The 20,181-nt window shown below is 46.8% G+C and overlaps 2 protein-coding genes across 5 annotated transcripts in view; both read right to left on the minus strand.

Moving 5' to 3' along the window:
* Positions 1 to 11,449, minus strand: part of nedd4a (NEDD4 E3 ubiquitin protein ligase a) — a 30,014-nt gene extending 18,565 nt beyond the window's left edge. Inside the window, exons 1-5 of one of the 4 annotated variants that reach the window (XM_049031489.1) lie at positions 11,027 to 11,449; positions 10,129 to 10,202; positions 9,146 to 9,224; positions 8,986 to 9,024; positions 4,951 to 5,004 (exon numbers count right to left, since the gene is read on the minus strand). In XM_049031489.1, coding sequence (XP_048887446.1) covers positions 4,951 to 5,004; positions 8,986 to 9,024; positions 9,146 to 9,224; positions 10,129 to 10,202; positions 11,027 to 11,074 — 294 coding nt within the window. In that variant the 5' untranslated portion in view covers positions 11,075 to 11,449. Of the gene's footprint in view, positions 1 to 1,533; positions 3,044 to 4,950; positions 5,005 to 8,985; positions 9,025 to 9,145; positions 9,228 to 10,128; positions 10,203 to 11,026 lie in introns of those variants that run through there. The other 3 variants (XM_049031488.1, XM_049031487.1, XM_049031486.1) reach the window with 3 other exon arrangements.
* A 4,465-nt stretch (positions 11,450 to 15,914) lies between these two features.
* Positions 15,915 to 20,181, minus strand: part of LOC125751885 (DNA-binding protein RFX7-like) — a 29,216-nt gene continuing 24,949 nt past the window's right edge. Inside the window, exon 9 of the mRNA XM_049031283.1 lies at positions 15,915 to 19,878. Coding sequence (XP_048887240.1) covers positions 16,579 to 19,878 — 3,300 coding nt within the window. The 3' untranslated portion in view covers positions 15,915 to 16,578. The remainder of the gene's footprint in view (positions 19,879 to 20,181) is intronic.

Genomic DNA, 20,181 nt, shown 5'->3' on the forward strand with positions numbered 1-20,181 from the left:
GTACAACACATGGCTAGACCACGAGCGCCAAGGGAGCGCCTACATATTAGGCTAAATATCAACCACAGATATATCACTTTTTAATGGCTCATCACTAATACCCTAATACCGTAACCTTCTGCCATCATAATCAACTGGATATAGCTAATTCATGTTTCCTTTCAGAAAAAAATGTTATCAGATATTTTTAAATCTAGCACCGATTTTCTTGCGTCACATTAATGCTGAGAGGAGAAGGCAAAAGTTTGCATATTCAAACCCCATGCGGTGAAAGGCTGTTTGACGGCTGAAAAGTAAAGTAATATTTTTTAAAATATGCAAACGGTATGTATGTTGGTTAACCAAGAGATTTTATAACTGATATAAATTGGTGTAAAACAGTTTCCACTACAGTTATTTCCACACACACTATACACACCATGCACACACACACACACACACACACACACACACAGACGTAGGGTATACCTATCCTTATGGGGCCTGCTCATTCACTTCTATGGGAAAAATGCTAACACTAATTATGACAACCTTAACCCCTACCCAGCTCTAACCATAAGTAACCAAGGAAAATGCAAGAGTTTTTGCATTTTTAACTTTTTCATAGCAGTCGCCGATTTTTATAAAATAGAACGGATATTTATCACGTTATGGGGACATTGTGTCCCCATAAGGATAGGTATACCCGCTCACACACACACACACACACACACACACACACACACACACACACACACACACACACACACACACACACAAACACACACACACACACACACACACACTCCCGGTTAAGGGACCAATAAGACACACTCCCGCCCCTTCCAGAAAAAAATTCTCATTTCTTTGCTGTTCCTGTGTTTGCCAGCACACAACACCACAGGCACAGCATGGCCGTCGACGCCCTCCACGGACAGCAGTCCCGGAACAGCGTGTCACACATGAATGCTTCCGGAAGGCAGCGGATAAACCATGCGGACGGCGATCAGAGGCCGGCCGCCCTCAAGGCCACACGCATTCAAGCCGACATGAGGCCGCTTTTCAGTTCATGCCGATCTGCTTCATGTGCTCAGTCTGGCTAATATAACAACTACTGCGGAAAACATAGAGCAGTGACACTTTACTCCTCAGCTCTTAAAAAACTGTTACTAATCATTTGATTATATTGATAAAAATTTAATTGTAAGTGAATATTTTAATTTAAGTGTATTACAAAGACACCTTACTTCTGACTCAAAGTATTTACTAAAGAGCTTGTAAATGCTCAATTATACCTCTTTTCTCAGTATGCTTGCTAATCCATTGATTTATATTTGCAAGTGATTTACAAGACATTATAAAAACACTAGCAGGTATGACGTTAATTAGACTAATCTTGCTATCTATTAATAGAAAATCAAATGACTAATCCGCGTTTACAAATATTTAAACTTTAAACTAACGTCACCAAAAAAAAAGAAAAACTGACGTTCAATTATTATCAGCAGATGAGCGACTGGCAGCTTGCAGAGTCCGCGTGGGTGGAGCCCTTACCCCAGTGCACCGTCCCTGGCTCTGGATGGAATCGTTTCTCGAGTGAGAATGAAAATCTCCCAGGACTGTAGAAGGTCCGCCCACCCTGCCGTGGCACACACGGATGTGCACCTGCGCCAGGGTGCTCACTCCCCCATGGAGGGGCACGCTCGTGCGCGGGGCATCCAGGGAGACGCTGCGCTGTAGGGTACGGGGGCAGCCACACGCCAGCCTGCCTGCCGGAGCTGGGCGCGGCCAGAAGGCCGAGGTGCTGCGGAAGAGCTTCGCCTGGGGCCTGCGGATCTCAGCCCCAGCTTCGGGGACCCAGGACCCCGTGGCGTGTCGGGACGGCCGGGAAAAACGCAGCAGGAGACTGGAGCGCTGAGCTCCGGCGACTCGCCCGGTGCTGCCGCTGCCGTCATCCTGGCCTCCGTCTGGCAGGAAGGCAGTGCAGTGCACAGGCCTGGCACCCCTGGATACTGACACAGCACCCCCGCTCGTGCACAAGCGCAGGCTGCTAATGGCCATCGCCACAGACCCCTGGGGCTCCCCGGCAGGTAGCGCCAGCTGGTGAGAACTGTCGACGGACGGTGCTGGGGGCGTGTGGCATGGATTGTGCGGAAAGATGACCAGAGAGGAGCAGCGCTTGAGAGGGGGTGGTGCCGTGGCCCGGGTCCGATCCACATCATCGGGCTCAACCGCGCTGCCCCCGCTGCAGTAGCCCGAGTCACTGGTCCCGCTGCTGCTACAGGAGGCCTCATCCGGGCTGGGGGAGGGTCGTGTGCCGGCATCTTCACCAGCATCCTCACTGGCATCCTTGCTCACCCGCCGTGGCTGCAGGCAGATCTGAAATGTGCACTTCCTGCTCCTGTGTCCGTTAACCCCAGGGATGAAGAGCGATGAGCAGAGGGGCTGGCCCGGTCCCCCCCTTGGCCACGAGCCTGCCTCCGCCGGTGTCCCGGGGTCACTGTCCTCCCCGCGACAGCGCCGGCCCTCCCACAGCGGCTCTGTGTTGCTCCTGCGAGTGCCGAAATGCAGACGGAGCCGTCGCGCCATACCATCAGAGGGGCATGGCAAGGGCGGCCCGGGGAAGAGGCTGCCGCTGCCGGACTTGTCTGGGTCCCCTCCGCACGATTAAGGTCATTAGCCGTGGCACAAGGACAAAATAGCTCCGGGGACGAGCCGCATTGTTCACGCTGCAGCACTGGCGTTAATAGCCATGGGGGGTCATCAGCTGGACCCCGGAGATGCGGACACAAATGAAATCGAGACCCGGCAGGCCGTCTTCGAGGGGCCGGGAGGCTCCGGAGGAGGACCGAGCCCAGCTGTCGAGCTCACGAGCAACCGAACCCACTTTAATTATAGTTTTCCGATCCGTCTACACTGGTCCGATGCCCGGCCCCTCCCCGAGGCTGGCAAAAAACCTAAACAAGCAACAAAAAAAAAAGAAAAGACGAGGCAGAAGAACGGCTTCAGTGGCAGGGAAGGCTCCCGTGCGCTTCAGCACAGCAGCGAGCCGGCGCTCCTCTCCGCAGTAGCCACATGTCTAAAGTTTCTACTGCGCTCTACAGCCGCTAATATTTTTACCCGCCGTATAGAATTACAGGAAATCAGGAGGAATGAGGTCCGGCATAATTCAGCATCAAACCGAGTGTTTAATTTCCACATAGTCTTCATACTCGGGAAACCGCTTCGGTTTGAAGGAGCGGTCAGGAAGCTGCTGGCGTTTATAGCCAAGTGCCGAAAAGCTGCCGGTGCCTGAAGAAACAGAGGCCGAGATGCGGCGGGCGGCGGGCCACAGAGGAAGCGGCGGGAGCCCTGTGGGGGCCCCTCGGCCCTCTCTGGGCCACCAGACAGAGACAAAGGCATAAATACAGCCCCATCTTGAGAAAAACAGATGACCGATGCTACTTTTTTTTGTGAATCAGAGGCACAGAAGCTCAGAGGGAGAGAGAGAGAGACCACCTGTCATATGAGACCTGCATGTGGGCAGAGCTGGTCCAACGCCAGTCTGCTGATCTTCACAGTCTGTTCCATCAGTCGAGAGCATAGCGATTACTAAGGGTTTGGCCTACGCACAAAGGCTTTACTGAAATGTTACCCAAAAGCAGACTGATCAAACTAGACTGGAATATTCCAGAATATGACAATGACAGCCACGTAGAGGCAAGCAGGAATACTGTGGAATATGGTGACAAGGGAACCAGGGAATTACTGAATATTACAATTACAATAGTACAATTACGTGCAGAGGTATTACACTGGAAAGAGCCCAATGCAAATTCCTGCGCTCCGATCCTTAACCTCAGAATTCGACTTCCTGCTTCACACTGACTTTCTACTCCAGAGCCCAGTGATCAGCATAAGTGATGAATCATGCTATGTGTCAAGACAGATGAATTAATGAAGTACCTGACTATTTGGAAAGATGCCTCCACACAGTCTCCACAGACCCAAGGATTCTGGCAACAGAAACACCTCTGCAGTCTGAGGGGAGCTGGGAACAGTGTTCAGCGTCAAGATCAGGGCTAAGCCACCTCGCCCCGGCGGCCTGGTCTGACGGCCTCCTCGCAAAGTAGTGTCCCAATACACCCACATCACCGGGAAACTCAAACCATCGTTATTTAACTCCACAAAGCACAGTCTGACTGCCGAGAAGAGGACTCGCTGTGGTCAGCGAGAGTGTGTGATGCATGCTCTGTGTCACGGTTCATTGGCAACCAGTTAAGTTAGTGTTAACACCACCCCCAGGCACAATCCATTTCCTCTACCAAGGCTTTACAGATTTAAAACGGCTATTAAATCCTACACTGGCCCATTCAAGGTCCCCGAAAGGTCAGACCATTAAGGCATAGATCCCTATTTAAACAACACAGATAAAATAGTCAATTCATCACTTCTCATTTCTGAACACAGTTCACTTGTACACAGTTCACCGATTTGAGTAATTTCCTAAAAATCATGTCACATTTTTGCTGTTTTTGAGATGAGACCGCCAAAGACCTAAAATCAGGCTTCCTCACAGTTTGTTCCAGTACTGAGAATCAAAACTCCCTGTCAGTCGGTCAGAACTTTCATCGCTTTTCCTACGCAAACTAAATCCTCAGAAATGTTCCCGAAAACGAATCCTGCGAAATGAGTGAATTTTGCAAATTAGTTTTTCCAATATGGGCTGAGAAAGCAAAAAAAAAAAAAAAAAAAAGTGAATGAATCTAGCAACACAATCATAGGGGGTAAAAAAATGTCACAATGTGTAAGCAAGCATGAATTTTGATCACTGCTGCAGATTTAATGTAGATCTCACCACCCCGCAGACAGCTGTAGCTGTGCAGCAGGTGACTACCGTACTCGGGAACAGCAATGGAACCGGCAGTGACACCGCTGACCCACAGACGGGTCTTACGGAAGCCGCTAACGAGCCGGGCCAAAGACACCTACCAAGCGGTTTTCGTCGAACACTTCGAACAGCAACCGGTGCTTGCGGGGATGAACCTAGAAGGAAACAAACAACAGGGAGATCAGCGGACCTTTGCCAGTCTACCTCGGATCTCTCCAACCACCCGCATCCAACCAGTGGCAGCAGTCCCAGACTGACAGCCTCAAATGCAGGAAAAGTTAACCGCCCACGGAAAACATTATACTACACCCTTGCATCTTTGATACAGTCTTTGAAAACTGTGAATAAATTACACGGCAATTGGAAAGCCACCCCCAACATGCACTGCACTCAAGTTGTCTGACAAGTATAAAAACAAGGAATTGAAGGTGTTTAAACCAGGAAATGAAAAAGTTAATTTCAATAGGCACACAAAGAAAACACAGTCAGTAGAAATGCGGTCGCTCTGCATTCTGCAACAATAAACTATATATATATATATATATATATATATATATTAAAAAATGCCCCAATAGTGGCCATTAGACGGATGGAATGTCAGCCCAGGCGGGCGCCCAGTGTTTGCTCCGGTTCTGGAGCAGCTCTCGCTTTCCCAGTCCCTGGGCCCTGGGCCCACAGCCCTGGGGGACGACAGTAACCCAGTATGGCTGAAAAGATCCCCGAGAAACTTCACACTCACTAATCAGCTGTCAGGACATTGGAGAAACAGACTCCAAAGTTCGGCACCCCAACAAAGCATTCCTTCAACCTTTTTAAAGCCACTTTTACAGCCAGCATGAAACATGAGACCTTACATAAACATAACAGTACTTACACTCAACAGGAGAGCACCAACATCGCTTTTTATCTCAATATAAATACATTTCCACCTTATTAACATAAGCCAACCAAAGTGAGTTTTCATTTAATCACGCTAACCTAGTAACCTATATGGATGGAGGAAAAACAGGGCTATGCTTCACAAATAATCATTTGTGGCTGTAAAAGCAAGTATCACAAAAATAACTCCTCACTGCATCAGTACACAAACTGAGACGTATCAAATTCTGCTCTCAGACTCACTCACTGTAGGCGACACCACTGTTATTAAAAATGTAAGCAAGCAGGACAGTGCTTAAGTACTGGCATCACACCACTCTAAAGCCCAGAAGGCACAAAACCACACACACACACACAGACACACACATACACACACATACACACACACACATACACACACACACACGTGTGTGTGCCTCCATTCATTTCTATGGCCATAACCCTAAACCCAACAATGATGACCGTAACCTTAAGCTTAAGTAACCAAACAAAAAACAAGACTTTGGCATCTTTAGTTTTTTCTGTAGCATTCACAGATTTTTATGAAGTTAATGTCTCCTTGCGGGAACCAAAGAACTGTCCCTGCAGGGCAAAAAGTTTGAGATTTTTTGTCTCATTGTGGGGGAATATGGTCCCCACAATGTAATAATTACAAAAATGGGAACTCAGGTGTAGGCGCAGACATGCGCACCCACCCACCCACACACCCCGCACCCAAACACCCACACACGCAAATACACACACACACACACACACAGATGCAAAGCTGGTGATATCAGACCTCATCTCTTTCCATTGACGAGAGTCAAACAAAATCAGATGCAAATTTTTAAAACAAGAAAACGGCACCAAACAGCCAAACGGGTCCCCTTCCACTTTAAGTAAGGAGAAGTTCCTTTCCTGCAGTTTAAATGAGGGAGGTGGTGCTTCTCTAGAACACAGATCACACCCTATCTTTCAGAATTAACAAGAAACAAAAACACGAAATAAATGAGATATTTACCATCAAGGTGCATGTGTATTGATGTAAATACCCATAAGAGTCATGTGAGCTTAAGAGCACATTCTCTTATAGCGCGCTGGGATGCAGGGCCGCTCAGAGGCAGACTCTGCCGCTTCACACCTCCAGGGATGGAGGCCTGACTCCCTCCCCCGCTCTATGAGTGTCTGTACTTTGCATGCTCTCCCCGTCGCACATGGGCTTCCTCCAGCAGTCCGAACGCAGTCAGGGTAACTGACATCTCTGAATCGCCTGTAGTGTCTGATTGTGTGTGTGCCTCACCAGCGTGTGCCCAGCCTCATCCCCCGTGCTGCCTGGGACAGACTCCAAGAGCCCCCCCCCCCCCCCCCCCCGGCCCCCTGACCCTAACCAGGATAAGCAGTTGGGAGATGGATGGAAATCAAAAGCAATAATTATCAATCATGCCCTGCAGGGAGCCCACAATGTGTCATATAACGCTATTAATAAGACAGAGGCGTGAGAAATAGCACAGCCAGCGTAACCTGCGTCCAGTTGGCAATGTAGCAGGGCCTAAGAGAGGAGAAGCACATCCAGCGGGGAGCGGGCCAGACTGCTTGGCCCCACGCCAAGGTGGCAGAGAGCATGCAGCCTCCCCCCGTAAAACAGACATGGCCGTCATGCGGGGCCAGTGGCCGCACTGACAGGTGGGGTGGGGCGCAGCCCCACGGCTAGGGGTGAGGATAAGAACACAGGTCACGTTAAAAGTTAAAGCATCACCGCGAAAGAGCACCATACCTCTCACGGCGTGCCCCACCCCCCACAAAGTAGTGTGCACTGATGGGCTGTAATTCACCTATTATTATATCATTTAAAGTTCCCCACTAATTAGAGGAGCCTCTCTTTGATTCCAGGGGAGGGGACCAGGCAGCAAACGCAACAGAAGCACTTAGTTTTGCAGTAACAATGAACGCAGGCTTGACCTAAAAAAGCAATCAAGCCTCCTCCAGGTCCCTGCGCGACCTTCAGCCGAGACCGGGAGCCACAGGCCCCACCCTCGCTGACTTCTCCAGATTTCAATCTTTGATGGAGGGGGAAATAAGGAGGAGAGACCAGCTGCGTGCCATTATACCGACAACCAGAACTGGCACAGAGAATAAGAAGCAACCCCTGACCCAATTACCGCCCTTCAAAGGCTCCGGGACGGCGGGAAGGAAGATGGCCAACAGCGGACGGCAACGTGCTTCTATACACGATGGCAGTCAGAGCCACGCTGGGTATGGCAACTAAAAAACCCAAACAGCTACCACACCACTAACGTAGATTCCATACAGTCCTGCCTTAGTCAGAAGTTCCCATTTACTGTTAGGAATAGTATCAATTTGTGCCCTAGAGGGTACAGCTAGTCATTGGGGTTATAACCTCAAGGGTTTGCATACTGTACCCAAGCTGTAGGTAAATGTACCCTGCATGTTGTTTGTCCCTCGGGGAACAAAATTGTACCAGGGCTTTATCCTTTTTTTCCTGACAGTGTAGCTGGGCTGAGTGACGCAGTGAATTTTCCCGAAGATGCATCAGCCACCACTGCAGTGGGTGTCGATGTCTCGGCTGACATCAGCCTGAAGCTGATCTGTGACCCAAACAGCTGCACACTAAGCAGAAAAACCCCACGCAAGTTTTTTTTTTTTTTTTATAGGCAAACTACTGAGCCCACCAGCGCTTACGGCAGCGTCTGCTGGAATATCGGCTGGGTGGAGAAAACGGCGGGTCACGCTAGTCTAAAGGACACGGGCGACAAACAAGCAGCATGACATCGAGCTAACCGTCGGCTGCGAAGGGGAGGAATATGTCTGAAGTTTATACGCTGCTTCCTCACCCCCAATCGCAGACACGCAAACAAGCGGCGCGGCATTGTCGTACCCAGAGTACACACCTCCCACCAAGAAAGACACGTCAAGGCTACAATCGCTGGCACAGCCTGGGTGAATGTCGTTAAAGATAATGAGAACACCTCACTGAGGCAGCAAAGCCAAGATAACTGCCTCCAGCTGACAGCAGGTCTAACGTTGTATCTCTAACAGCAGCACAGTATGCACCTTCCTAAATCTCAGGAACACTTAACTCTGAATATTTCCCATGTGACAACGTGAGATGAAATTCAAAATGACCTTCACTGCCAGGTCAGAAGCTAACCCAAGTAAATGAAATTGAAATAAACACAGTATTATGCACGGACAATAAAAAAAACAAAAACAAAACAAAGCTAAATAAGAACAGGACCCACTTTAAGATCACTTACTCTGAAATAGAATTCCTCATTCCACTTTGGGTCCAACGTCTTCAGGCAAAAGGTTGAGAATAGCAATGAGAAAGGACAAAGATCCACCGTCATTCGCTGTTCCCAGAATAAAATACAGTGGCAGCTGCAAGTGGACGCAAGTCACAGTGTGGATACCTACCTTCTTTATGGTTTTAGTCTGGAGACTGGTGAGTTCCCCACTCACGGGATCGTATAGTGACACTCTTGTGTAAGGATCACTACTAGGCACAATGAAAAAGGTCACAACACAGCTCTACTGATTTATAATGTTCATAATTCATTTATAATATATAGGTTTTACTTTGGGGGCAGGAGGGGCGGGCTCTGTGCCACATAGTCGTCTGTGTGGAGAACCTCTGTTCACAAGACTGACATCAGAAAACATTACTAAAAGATCATTTCAGTATCAAACTCATATGCATAAGCAGATATCGGGCATAATTCTAGTATCTGGCAGCCTTGCGTTTAACGGGTCTGCTTGGAAAGCATGTTCCAATCACAGTTGGTGTTTCAAAGAAGTTCCAATTTTACCCTAGGAAAAGAAACATTGAAAACAGCGACACCTATAGCCACCACAAAATAGTACAGGCAATTATGCACGGACCTGAATTAAAAAGGAATTCAACCATTTTGAGATCACAGACATTGGAGATACTAAGACATGATCTTTCCCCAGCATTAGTTTAATACAGTGCAATATCATATCATCATGCCAAGTAACATGACAACTTCTACTGTCAGGAGGCTCATGTTAAATACACTATCCTCAAATATCTATACCCAACAGGACATAATACAAAATGAAGAAAGCAAATACGATTTATAAAAGGCCGAGCAAAATGTTACGGGAGAGGTATATTGCTATAATTCATCTCACTGTCATGTCACAATACCTTGGAAACACTTCAAACGATGAATAAATCACTTAGGAAACCTGCCTGACGTGTTCCAGTCTCTGCCGTCGTAAAAAACCTATCCAGGGAAATCCCTCTAGTTTCGCATGTGAAAGTCACGTCCAGTCCTCATCTTTTTAAAAACTTGGCAGTAAGAGACTCCTTAATGACATTAAAGGACAAAAAAAACGTCATTTCTTAAAACAAGAACACCAAGCCAAACGCTCACCTGGCTCCTAAGATGTCCTTCTTCGCGAGTCCAATTCCAGCAACAACTTTCACTCTCAGGATTCTGGATTCCTCCTGTGAGATCAGCAGCACACCCACCAAGGAACGTGAATAAGCGTAAAAATGACACAATTAAATCCTCACTTCCAGCATTCCAGTCTGTCACCACCACTAACTGTTCTTAGCTGTACCTATCTATCCATTCCACAATAAATACGGTACCACTTTTTAATGGGTCTTTCTGAGCAGCCAACTCTCCTGGTAAGAAATTAAGATGTAAAGAAAGCTGTTTAGAGCAAAAAAACAAAAAACAAAAATGACCCTAGCTGGGCCAAGTGTGACACTCGCCCTTCAGGACAGTATCACCAGCAGCTACCTCGCAAACAGCTATTAAATTTGCCGTTTATATTATCGTTTCCTTGCAACCTTTTTAACAGACACGTGATGGGGTGAGGTGCTATTCAAGGCAAGACGGCCGAAACACTTCAGAAAATAGCCAATTTACCAAATAACCAAATAAATACCCAAAGAAAACGCAACGGTAGTAAATAATAAAAAATTTCATTTGTTGCTGTTAATAATAAAAATGACAATAATAATAAAGGAACGAGGTGCCAATCTGACTGTATTTGAATTAATTCTTTGCCTTCACAACAACTGTATAGATATATAAAATATGTACATTGCTATTTCCCAGCCAAATAAGTGACCTAAAACGATATGGCCTGACACACACTCAAATACACACAAGCGCGCGCGCGCGCCCCCCCCCCACACACACACACACACACACACACACACACACACACACACACACACACACACACACACACACACACACACACACACACACGCACACACACAGAGGACAGTCAGTAACAAATAGCAGGGTATTTTACCACATCAGTCGGAAGCCCTCGGACCTCAGGCACTGCAGACGTGCTCATGCTTCCCGATCGTTGTTTTCCGTCTGGTCCGACTTACTAGGGACAAACTGGCGAAACTTGCGACAGCCAGCTAACTTCACACCCCCACAACGCGAGCAGCTTCCTTCGTCAGCATCCAATTGCTGGCCAGCGGTTACAGCTTCAGCATTAAGTTGCGTCTGTTACGGCGCAGATTAAATTGTCATATGTGGAGCTGTTATGTCGCTGTCCACCATCCTGCCCGTGCTCTTCTTCCGCCTCCGCCCCCCTACTCCTACTCCTCCTCCTCCTCCAAGGCCGTCGCGTTGCGTCGCGTAGCGCAAATGTAAGCGGCGAGCACCTTCCTGCCCCCCAGCGGCCCGTCTCCGCTGACCTGCGGCGAACAGGAAGCCGGGGACGGGGCCGGGGGCGTGGCGATGACGTCACCAAGCGTGCGCTCAGCGTTCACCGGCAATTCGGTTTGCCAGGCGGGGACGCTGTTTGCGAGTTTCGCGCAAATCTGTCTGTAAAAGCACGTCGTCATGTATATGTCCCTCAGGCAGTAGAGCTGAAGGCAGAGTTTGGATTTTTGAAGTTAGCTTCCAAGTCGACTGATCTTTAAAAAAATTGTGTCCAAATAATAAAATGAATTTTAATAACATATTTTGTGGCTATATTTTTTTTTGTCAAGGCGGTCTACAGCTGAGTCGGGAAAAAAATAGTCGATTATGAAATACCGGAAATAAAAATACAAATGAAAAAAAAAGAGAAAAAAAATCACTAGATTAAACTCTTTTTTTTTTTTAGATATTCACCTTCAGTTTCACATAGCTTTCAAACATAATGTGTAGGTCCTAAGTATATTTTTAAGTTTTCTGTTGTCAATAATTTGAGATAATAGGTGTTGTAGGTATCAGGGAGCTTTTCAATTTTAAATTGAAAAGTATTTTTTATAAGATATTAAAACACACCAGATTTCTAATACCCTATATGTCCAGACAGAGGTGTAATATAAAAACAATAATCATAATAAAGAAATATTTGGGGGTGTTACCGTGGTAAGTCACAATCTGTATCGTGTGTGTATTACCTTGCTCCACTCAGGATGATAAACGAGATGGAAGTTTACTGTAGTTTACTGGAAAAAGATCACAATTTAACACTAATCCATGTTAAACGTGCAACCAGACTTGCACAATAACGCACTGCCACAACTACAATTTACATTAGTGCTGATACATTTTTCATGGACTCAAAGAAACAGTATGCCCCAAGGTGGCTACTTTTCCAAACGCAAGTTTTTAGGAAAGTATTTTGAAATTAAATAATTAAGCAATTTCATAGTTAATGGTCAACCACAGGTAAGCATCCATCACACAGAAGACATTACAAAAAAAAACAACAAAAAGACGACAGGTTCCTTAAAAAAAAAAGTTTATTGGTTTTTAAAACCACTTAGAAAAACTCTCAACATCTGTGAGCACTTTGAATTAAAAAAAAGAGAAACACAGCTGAAATGCTACTACTGTACGGTCCGCTGTACACCAGACAACAACAACAAGATGGAAGATTCTTCTACGAGCCTAGATGGGTTCAGAGGAGGATCTACTGGGTCAGTGTAGAATAGAGCACAACGAGGGGTGCAGACTGGCCCCCCTGCCCGTGCATGGGGAAGTGTCTTTTCATAATGCGAGTCCAAAGATCAGTGCTTACTTAAAACAGGTTTGCCAAAAAAAAACGTTTAGAAAATGAAAAAGAAACGGAACATACAGAACATACTAATCTGAATTAGTAAACATCAAACAATGCAACTAACTTTGCAATAGTGAGTCAGCTATACCTTGCCAGTCAACAAGAACCAGTCCTCATTACAGGAAAGGAAGTGGTAAGAAAGAATAGTTTGTACAATATAATCCAACACACATGCACACCAATGATCATTTATCAACATGGTGACTGAGACTTAATAAAGTTCTTTTTTTTAAAATTTTCTTTAATTCTTTTTATATTCTCCTGCATGAGAATGAGTTAGATTTTATCTCACTGAGATCAATGCAAATTGCTACATAAGACAATTAAATGGTGTCACTTTTTAGATGACATGTTTTCCTTCTTTAGTTAATGTTTTTTTTTTTATTTAAACTCTTTATAAAAAATATTTGGGGGCCATAATTGTTGCATTTGTCCTAAAAGGGATGCAAACCCTTTTCGTAAAAAGTTTAGTGCAATAATGAGAACCGTCGAAAGCTTCGCTGAAATTTCGAGCCGCTGAATTTCCATTTCTCTGCTGCCTCGCCCTGGGCACAGGACACCTCTGTCGCAGGACGATACGAATCCCACCAACATGTCACAGATGTATCTCAATGAGCCATGCTTTTGTTCTTATGCTAAGCACACATCTCCGCTGCAAACTCGGACCACTATAAATGTCAGGAAAAAAAAAAAACCCAAAACAAAAACAAGACGAGTCAGAAGCCACTGACTGTACAAGAATGAGATTCTGAAGAAAAACTCTCTTGATGGGGGGGGGGGGGGGGGCTACGGGATCAAGGATGATAAGTACAGTATTTCTGTCAGAGCACAGAAGTATTTCACAATCTCTACTATAATACAGCTTCTCGATAGACTGGGCTTGTTTTCTGTAAATCTGTCATATATACAAATGGAAGTTCAACAGGATTTTCAACAATTACAACAAAATTCACCTGGAGAACTTCCCACTCCCAACAGTTTTAAATACCAGACTAAGTAGTGTGGCTCTCAGCATGCTTCTCAACACAAGGTTCTCAGTGCTGCGGAAATGCTGCCCGCTTTAAAAATTACATATATAAATTTACCCCCCCCCCCCCACCGCCCCGCCCCACCCCACCATATTACCGCTCCTATTCCACACGTTAACTCCCACTCCAGGCTAAAGAAACAATGAAAGCCTTCACGCCACCATATTTGCACAGAATGTCCAACCTGTTTGCCAGAATAAGCCAGTGCTTTTACCGCAAAGCATTAATGGGAGAGCAAACGCAAAATAAGCATGGATCCCATTTTCTTCTCGGTCTTGCTGAACAGCATTTCTTTGGTATGGACATAAGGCTGAGAAGGCTGAAACCCTAAAAGACTGCGAGTCGAAGTTGATAATCGCTACGCAAAAAGGATCGTGAGCACCTTTTAGCACTCGGAATCGCCCCCCGATTTTCAGCATGCCGCCGCAGAGTCTTCGGTTTTGTAGTAAAAACTTGGCTACCTCCAAAAACATCTGCTATTCATCACTGATTCTCGTCGTCCGGTGTGATCTTTAAGCTACTACGCCGTTACTCACCAGAATTTCTTGCAAGGGCCCAGATTAATTCCAGTGTTTATCCTAAATAAGAAATGACTCTCCTCCCTTATCTGAGACATACATGTAGTACATACATGTATTTTGAAATGCTTAGAGTTTCATAGATTATATTGCTTTCTCCACCTGTAGCCTGATACTTTAAAAACCGAAACAAGCAATGAACGATTATCCTGAACTAGAAAAATGTGTTACTCACATTTGTTACTCAGCGAAAGTCCAGGTCATTTTCCTTTTGGATTTACAACAGTACAGGGAGACGCATTTTATTCCTGTGCATTGCCAAACGCGCAAGCTGTCAATCATCCGCTCCAAGGCATTTCAATAGGTTGGTTTTTTCTTTTTTTACTCTTGCATTAATATCTAACCATGCCACACGATGACATTTCATTTAGAGGGTTGCATGTTTCTCAGCAATGAAAATACCGCCATCATATTTTCAGTGAATAGATGAAACAGCCAAGACTGAGAACGCAAGGAGGAACAATGAGGGTTGAGGATGCAACCAATAGACGTAAAACTCAGTAGCTAAAACATGGCATTAAAGAGAAATGCATAGTTGCAAACATGTGATTAAAATGCACAACTAAACCGGGAACAATTAACCCCTTCAACTAATTCTCATACATATCCTCCACTAATGCCTCAGTAAATAATACTTTGGTATTGGGGTATTTCTAACTTTACTTGAAATCCTAGTATCTCCAGTAACAACCGATCAGCTTTCATATTTTTTACATCTCTTATTTTGCCACCAAATGAGCTGAATCCTGAACAAATTTGAGTTCAACATTATCCCCTCGCCACCAAAAAGCCTAAACCTAAAATTTAAACTGAATGGTGAACTGCAAAAGAAATGGAGGGAACCAAGCCGCTGTAACAGAATGCCAAGAATAACCTCACTGCTTTCAAAGACGCCTCGTCCTCTAGCACAACTGCAAACATATCGATGTACATGGATACACCAGGCATAAGCTTGCAGCATCGCAGGGCGATTTACAGCATCCAGTGTAACAAGCGAAGATAAAGTGAGATGTTTGTTCAAATCGAAAACGGAAATGGAATTTAACAGTACAGGTGTCTTACAGACTGATTTCCACAGCTGCCATTTAATTTTAATGCTTAATTCATCTGTAAGCTAGATGATACTGGTAGTTATGAAACGTTTTCTGACAGAGGCACCTTGCGAGTACCTGCTCACTAGAACCCTCATCCTACGTTAAATCCCAATTGAAAAATACAGTCATTTGGCAAAAATGATTTTGTCCATTGTGGAAAAAAACAGTACAAGTTAATATTAACACAAAGTATTCCTACTGTCATTTGGATGATAAAGCCATTTGTTTTGATTTGGTAAACTATCTCATATGTCCCTTTAATTCAGCTTATGACAAGCACCTGTTAAACAATCCTGAAAGGAAAGTTTCATAAACTATTAGTGTCAGCTACTTGAAATATTCTTATCAGCCAATTCACATACATGTATGTACATATACAAACATATATTATAATATCTGTAATCACACACCCCACAACTCTCTCCACAAGGTTCGTTTGCACAATGCAGTCTTCGGGAATTTATCAGAAGAAAGATTTTTTTTTTTTTTTTTTGTGAAACCTGTTTAGTAAACAAGGTTGCCTTTTAAGAACAGTCTAGAAGAATCGAAATACTTGATCCATGAAATAATGCATCCTCTGTCTACTAAACAAATTTAGGTTTTTTAAAAACATGAGCTCAAGTGACGGAGACAATATTTCTTATTGTCCAAATAAAAATTTTAAAGTTTCTTTTTTTTAAAATGGGAAAAAAAGTAATCTAAGTCCAAATTAACATTTCATATGTCCTAATGCGACAGTGCTTTCATGTCTTTCTGACGAAATTATTCAGCTGTGATCATTTAGGATTTTGTTTTGATTTTAAGGAAAACGCGTAGAAAGAGGACATAATAGCACCAGCAATGCACCTTGATGCAGCACATAAAGTAAAACAAACAGAAAACAAACAAAACAAAACAAAAAACCCAAACAGAAAGAACGATCATTTCTGTTTGGCCCGGCACTTCTTACTGGACAAAATGTCAGTGTCCAGGTTCATGTTGCAGTGTGCTATAGAACCTTTACATAGAGATGGTTCTCTAAAAGAAAGAAAAAAAAACAAACGAAAATATAATAGAACTAACATTCAATAATAAAAAAAATTTAAATAAAACCATTAACCCAACATTTCAACTGTGGGATGGTCTTTGCTCTCCAGCCAGTCAAAGCCGGCGGAGTTCACAGTCTCATTGCAAATCTGTTGGAAAATCGGGTCGTTCTTCAGTTCTTCCAGTGTCGAGTCTTCATACTGTCCCTGCTGCCGATTGGGGTCAAAGAGCAGGTTTGCGTCTAAAGTGTTCAGGTCGCTTATGCTACTGGAAAGCTCCGACGTGATGGAGAAATCTGATGCCACGGCATTCAGTTCCGATGCCACTTGCCCCACCAGCTGGGAACCTGGGTCCAGGCCGTCCTCCCCTAGGAGGTCCTTGACAGTGCTGTTGAAGTCCAGATGCTGCTGCTGTGGATCCTGGACCAGCAACTGCGCCTGACTTTGATCTTGCTGATCTTGAAGCTGCTGCTCCACAGACTCTGGCTGCTGCTCCTCAGACCGCTGTTGTGCTTGGCTGTCGGCAGAGGAAAGGCTTATCTGTTCACTTCTGGCGTTTTTAATGAGGTAAGTCGGCTTCTGAAACTCATACGTGGAAGGACCAGGGCTGATAAGAGCTTGGGTGTCAGTGGCACTGGAGAGGCTAGGGTCAGTCTCCAGCATCTGGGTGAGGTTCATGCGGGCAGTGTAGTTTGAAGGCAAATTGTTGATGCCCAGGCCTCGCACGGCATCATCACCATCTGGATCCATCTTGCTCAGTAGGACGCTGGTGATGTTCTGGTTGTTGCCTGCCTTTTGCACCGGAAGCACCTCGGTCTGCATCATCACGTTGAGTGGCACCGACTGGCTCCTCTGCGACATGCTACCGACACCGACGTCTGGGCTGTTGGCAAGAATGCTGAGCAGTTCTGGAGCCACAGGGGAGCTGAAAGAGGACGCAGCGGACCTGGCGATATTAGCCAAGGCCGTGTTGCCGCTCAGGTTGCGCTGCCGCACAGCCGGGCTGACGCTGCAGCAGCGGAAGGTGCTGGCACCTGACGACGACGTCGCCCCTTTGTTGTCCAAAGGAGCAGGCACTGCGAAGCCTTCCTGCTTGGCCAGACCTGTCATGGTGGCGACCTGCTGCTGCACCGGAGAAATGGGCGTCAGGCGGCCCAAGTGGGAATCGTGATGCCTGGACTGGGACTGATAGGACTGTCCAGGAATGGCAAAGGCGTGAGGCTTCCGAAAGTGGTCGTCCACTAGATCTTGGTAGCTGGGAAGAATCCCAATGCTGGCAGAGGCTGTGGACGTCCCGCCGCCGCTGTTGTACCCGTTGCTCATCCACTCCAGTTTCGCCTTGTCTGGGTGGGTAGCCATCGGCCTCTGCATGGGCTTGACGGGGCTGCTGGTGACGATGCTAGCGTCATGGTATCCAGTCATGCTGGAATTGATGGGTGTGAACGCGAAGGGGTTTCTGCATTCTACCGGGCTGGGGGGGACGCTGTTGCTGCAGTTGGAGTGCGGTGTCCCAATGGGAGTGTGGCGGCTGCTCCCCAGGGCACTGTCCACGGGGGTCGTCTGCGCCATCCTGGAGCAAGGACTCTCCCGCGTCAGACCTTGGGTTCCCCCCATCATCTCGGAGGTGGGCGTCGGGGTGGGCGTCGGGGTTGGCGTAGGCGTCTGGATGGGAGTGCTGCTGCTGTGGGCCGAGTGGTAGAAGGTGGCCCCCACCTGGTGGGAGGCCAGCATGGCGCCCTGCATTACAGTCGACTGACCCTGCAGCGTTACGTCAACGCAGCTACCATAAGATTGGAGACTGCTGTTCAGCTTCATCTGCTCTTCCATCTGCACCAACTCTTCTACAATACTGTCCTGGGTCATTTCATCATCGTTAAATGGAAAGTAATCCACGCTGGACTGGCCTCCTGCAAAGTCAACGATGTCCTGGTGGAGGTTGAGCTGACTGGCATCTGAAGCCAGGATCGGTATCTGGTCCATGGCTGGCGTGACTATTTGCTTATGATCGGGTATCTGCTGGACATAGGTCTGCTGCTGAATGCTGTCAAGCTGCCCCTCTTCCCACAAAGAGCTCTTAAACCCATTGGCGGCGGAGGAGTCTAGTACTCCGGAGCCGGTGGCCACAGCTTGCAAGTTGCTGGCAATTTGCTCCAGAAGGGACTGACTGGATGCAGAGGTCTCTGGAAGGAGGTCGTCAGGATCCAGAGTAGGAGTCCCCTCATCCTTTTCTTCTGGAGCGGCCTGTGGCTTCACAACTGTCTGGAAGCCACTTGCATTCATAACGGGAGAATCGGTCAGTGCAAGAATTCGAGTTGGGATGGTGGAGTTGAGTTTCACAGTCACCTTGCCAGGTACCATTGCTGGTGCACTTTCGGGTCGGGCTGGAGCCCCTGCCCTTGAAGCTTTCCTCAGAGCGGAACCGATATTCAGTTTGGGACTGTCAGCATCCCTGATGGGCTGCTGCGTGACAAATACCTTCTTGACAGGAGCTTGGTTCAACTCGGACCCAATGCTCGTGCGTTTCCGGGGGCTTTTAGAGCCCAGACAGACCTCCTTCGGGGATGAGACGGCTTGGGCACTGCCGCTGTGCGACAGGTTGATGCTGGTGGCCTGGTTCGAAATGGTCAAGTACAAAGTGCCCTCGCCGATGTCGTTATTGCTGATGGCGGAAGCTACCACAGTGCTGCCGTTGGACGGAGACTTTCCGTGGAGCGCTGGGGACCCCTTGGTATGTGGTGTGGGTGCACTGCAAGCCCTGGGCTTGGCATCTGCCACACCCTTCTGCACACTGTCAGGGTCCTGAGATGCGAGCAGCCTGTCTGCCCGGCTGGCATCGGATATGGCTTCAGGCTCCGGCTTCACGTCGATCGTAGGAGTCGTGGCCATGCGTCCATGCCTGGGCACAGGTGACTGCACAGGAGCTGCGGCACCGCTGTGGACCTGTGCGCCGAACCTAGGCTCCTCTGAAGATCCGGTGCTGCCCACTCCGGCAGAGGCCGGTCGCAGGGGGGTGGAGGTGGTACCACTAGTGCTGCCGCCGTTGGGCGCCAGGGATATGGCGGTCATCTTCACCACGTTGACGTGCGGTGTTGGCATCACGGCCTTGATGGGACTGTTGGTGATGAGCAGCGTGGGTGGGGAACGCAGCGTGATGGCACTGCTGGCCGAAGGCTTCGGCAGGATCTGGGCGTAGCGGTGCCGGGCGGAGCGGTCACCTACGGGGCTGGCGGAGACATTCTGCGGCGTCTTGGGGCACTGCTTCACGGACTGCACAGACTGAGCGACCACCTGAAAGTTGACTGGAACAACCTTGCCTTCTGGTGCACCCACAGGGCTGGGAGAGGTCATTAGCTGCCTGCTCCTCTGTACCTAAAGGAACAGCGGTGGAGTAATTAATAGACAAGAATAAACAACCTTTCTGAGGGCGGCAGATATAGTGCAATTTCCTATCAGTCGTTAAAAGTAAGGACTGGACATACAATCGTAAAATTAAGCAACAGATTGCATGTAATAAAATGAAAGGTGTATTTTAGAAATCTAGAAAATACACCCCAATAACGATCAAATTATATTAAATAGCCCAATAAAATGTATAAACTAATAAAAAGAATAAAAATTACCGACAACATTAATAAATACAATAAGTAAAATCAATTAAACAAGAAAGCAATA

This window comes from Brienomyrus brachyistius, chromosome 11, assembly GCF_023856365.1.
Source record: "Brienomyrus brachyistius isolate T26 chromosome 11, BBRACH_0.4, whole genome shotgun sequence".
NCBI classification, from domain to species: domain Eukaryota; kingdom Metazoa; phylum Chordata; class Actinopteri; order Osteoglossiformes; family Mormyridae; genus Brienomyrus; species Brienomyrus brachyistius.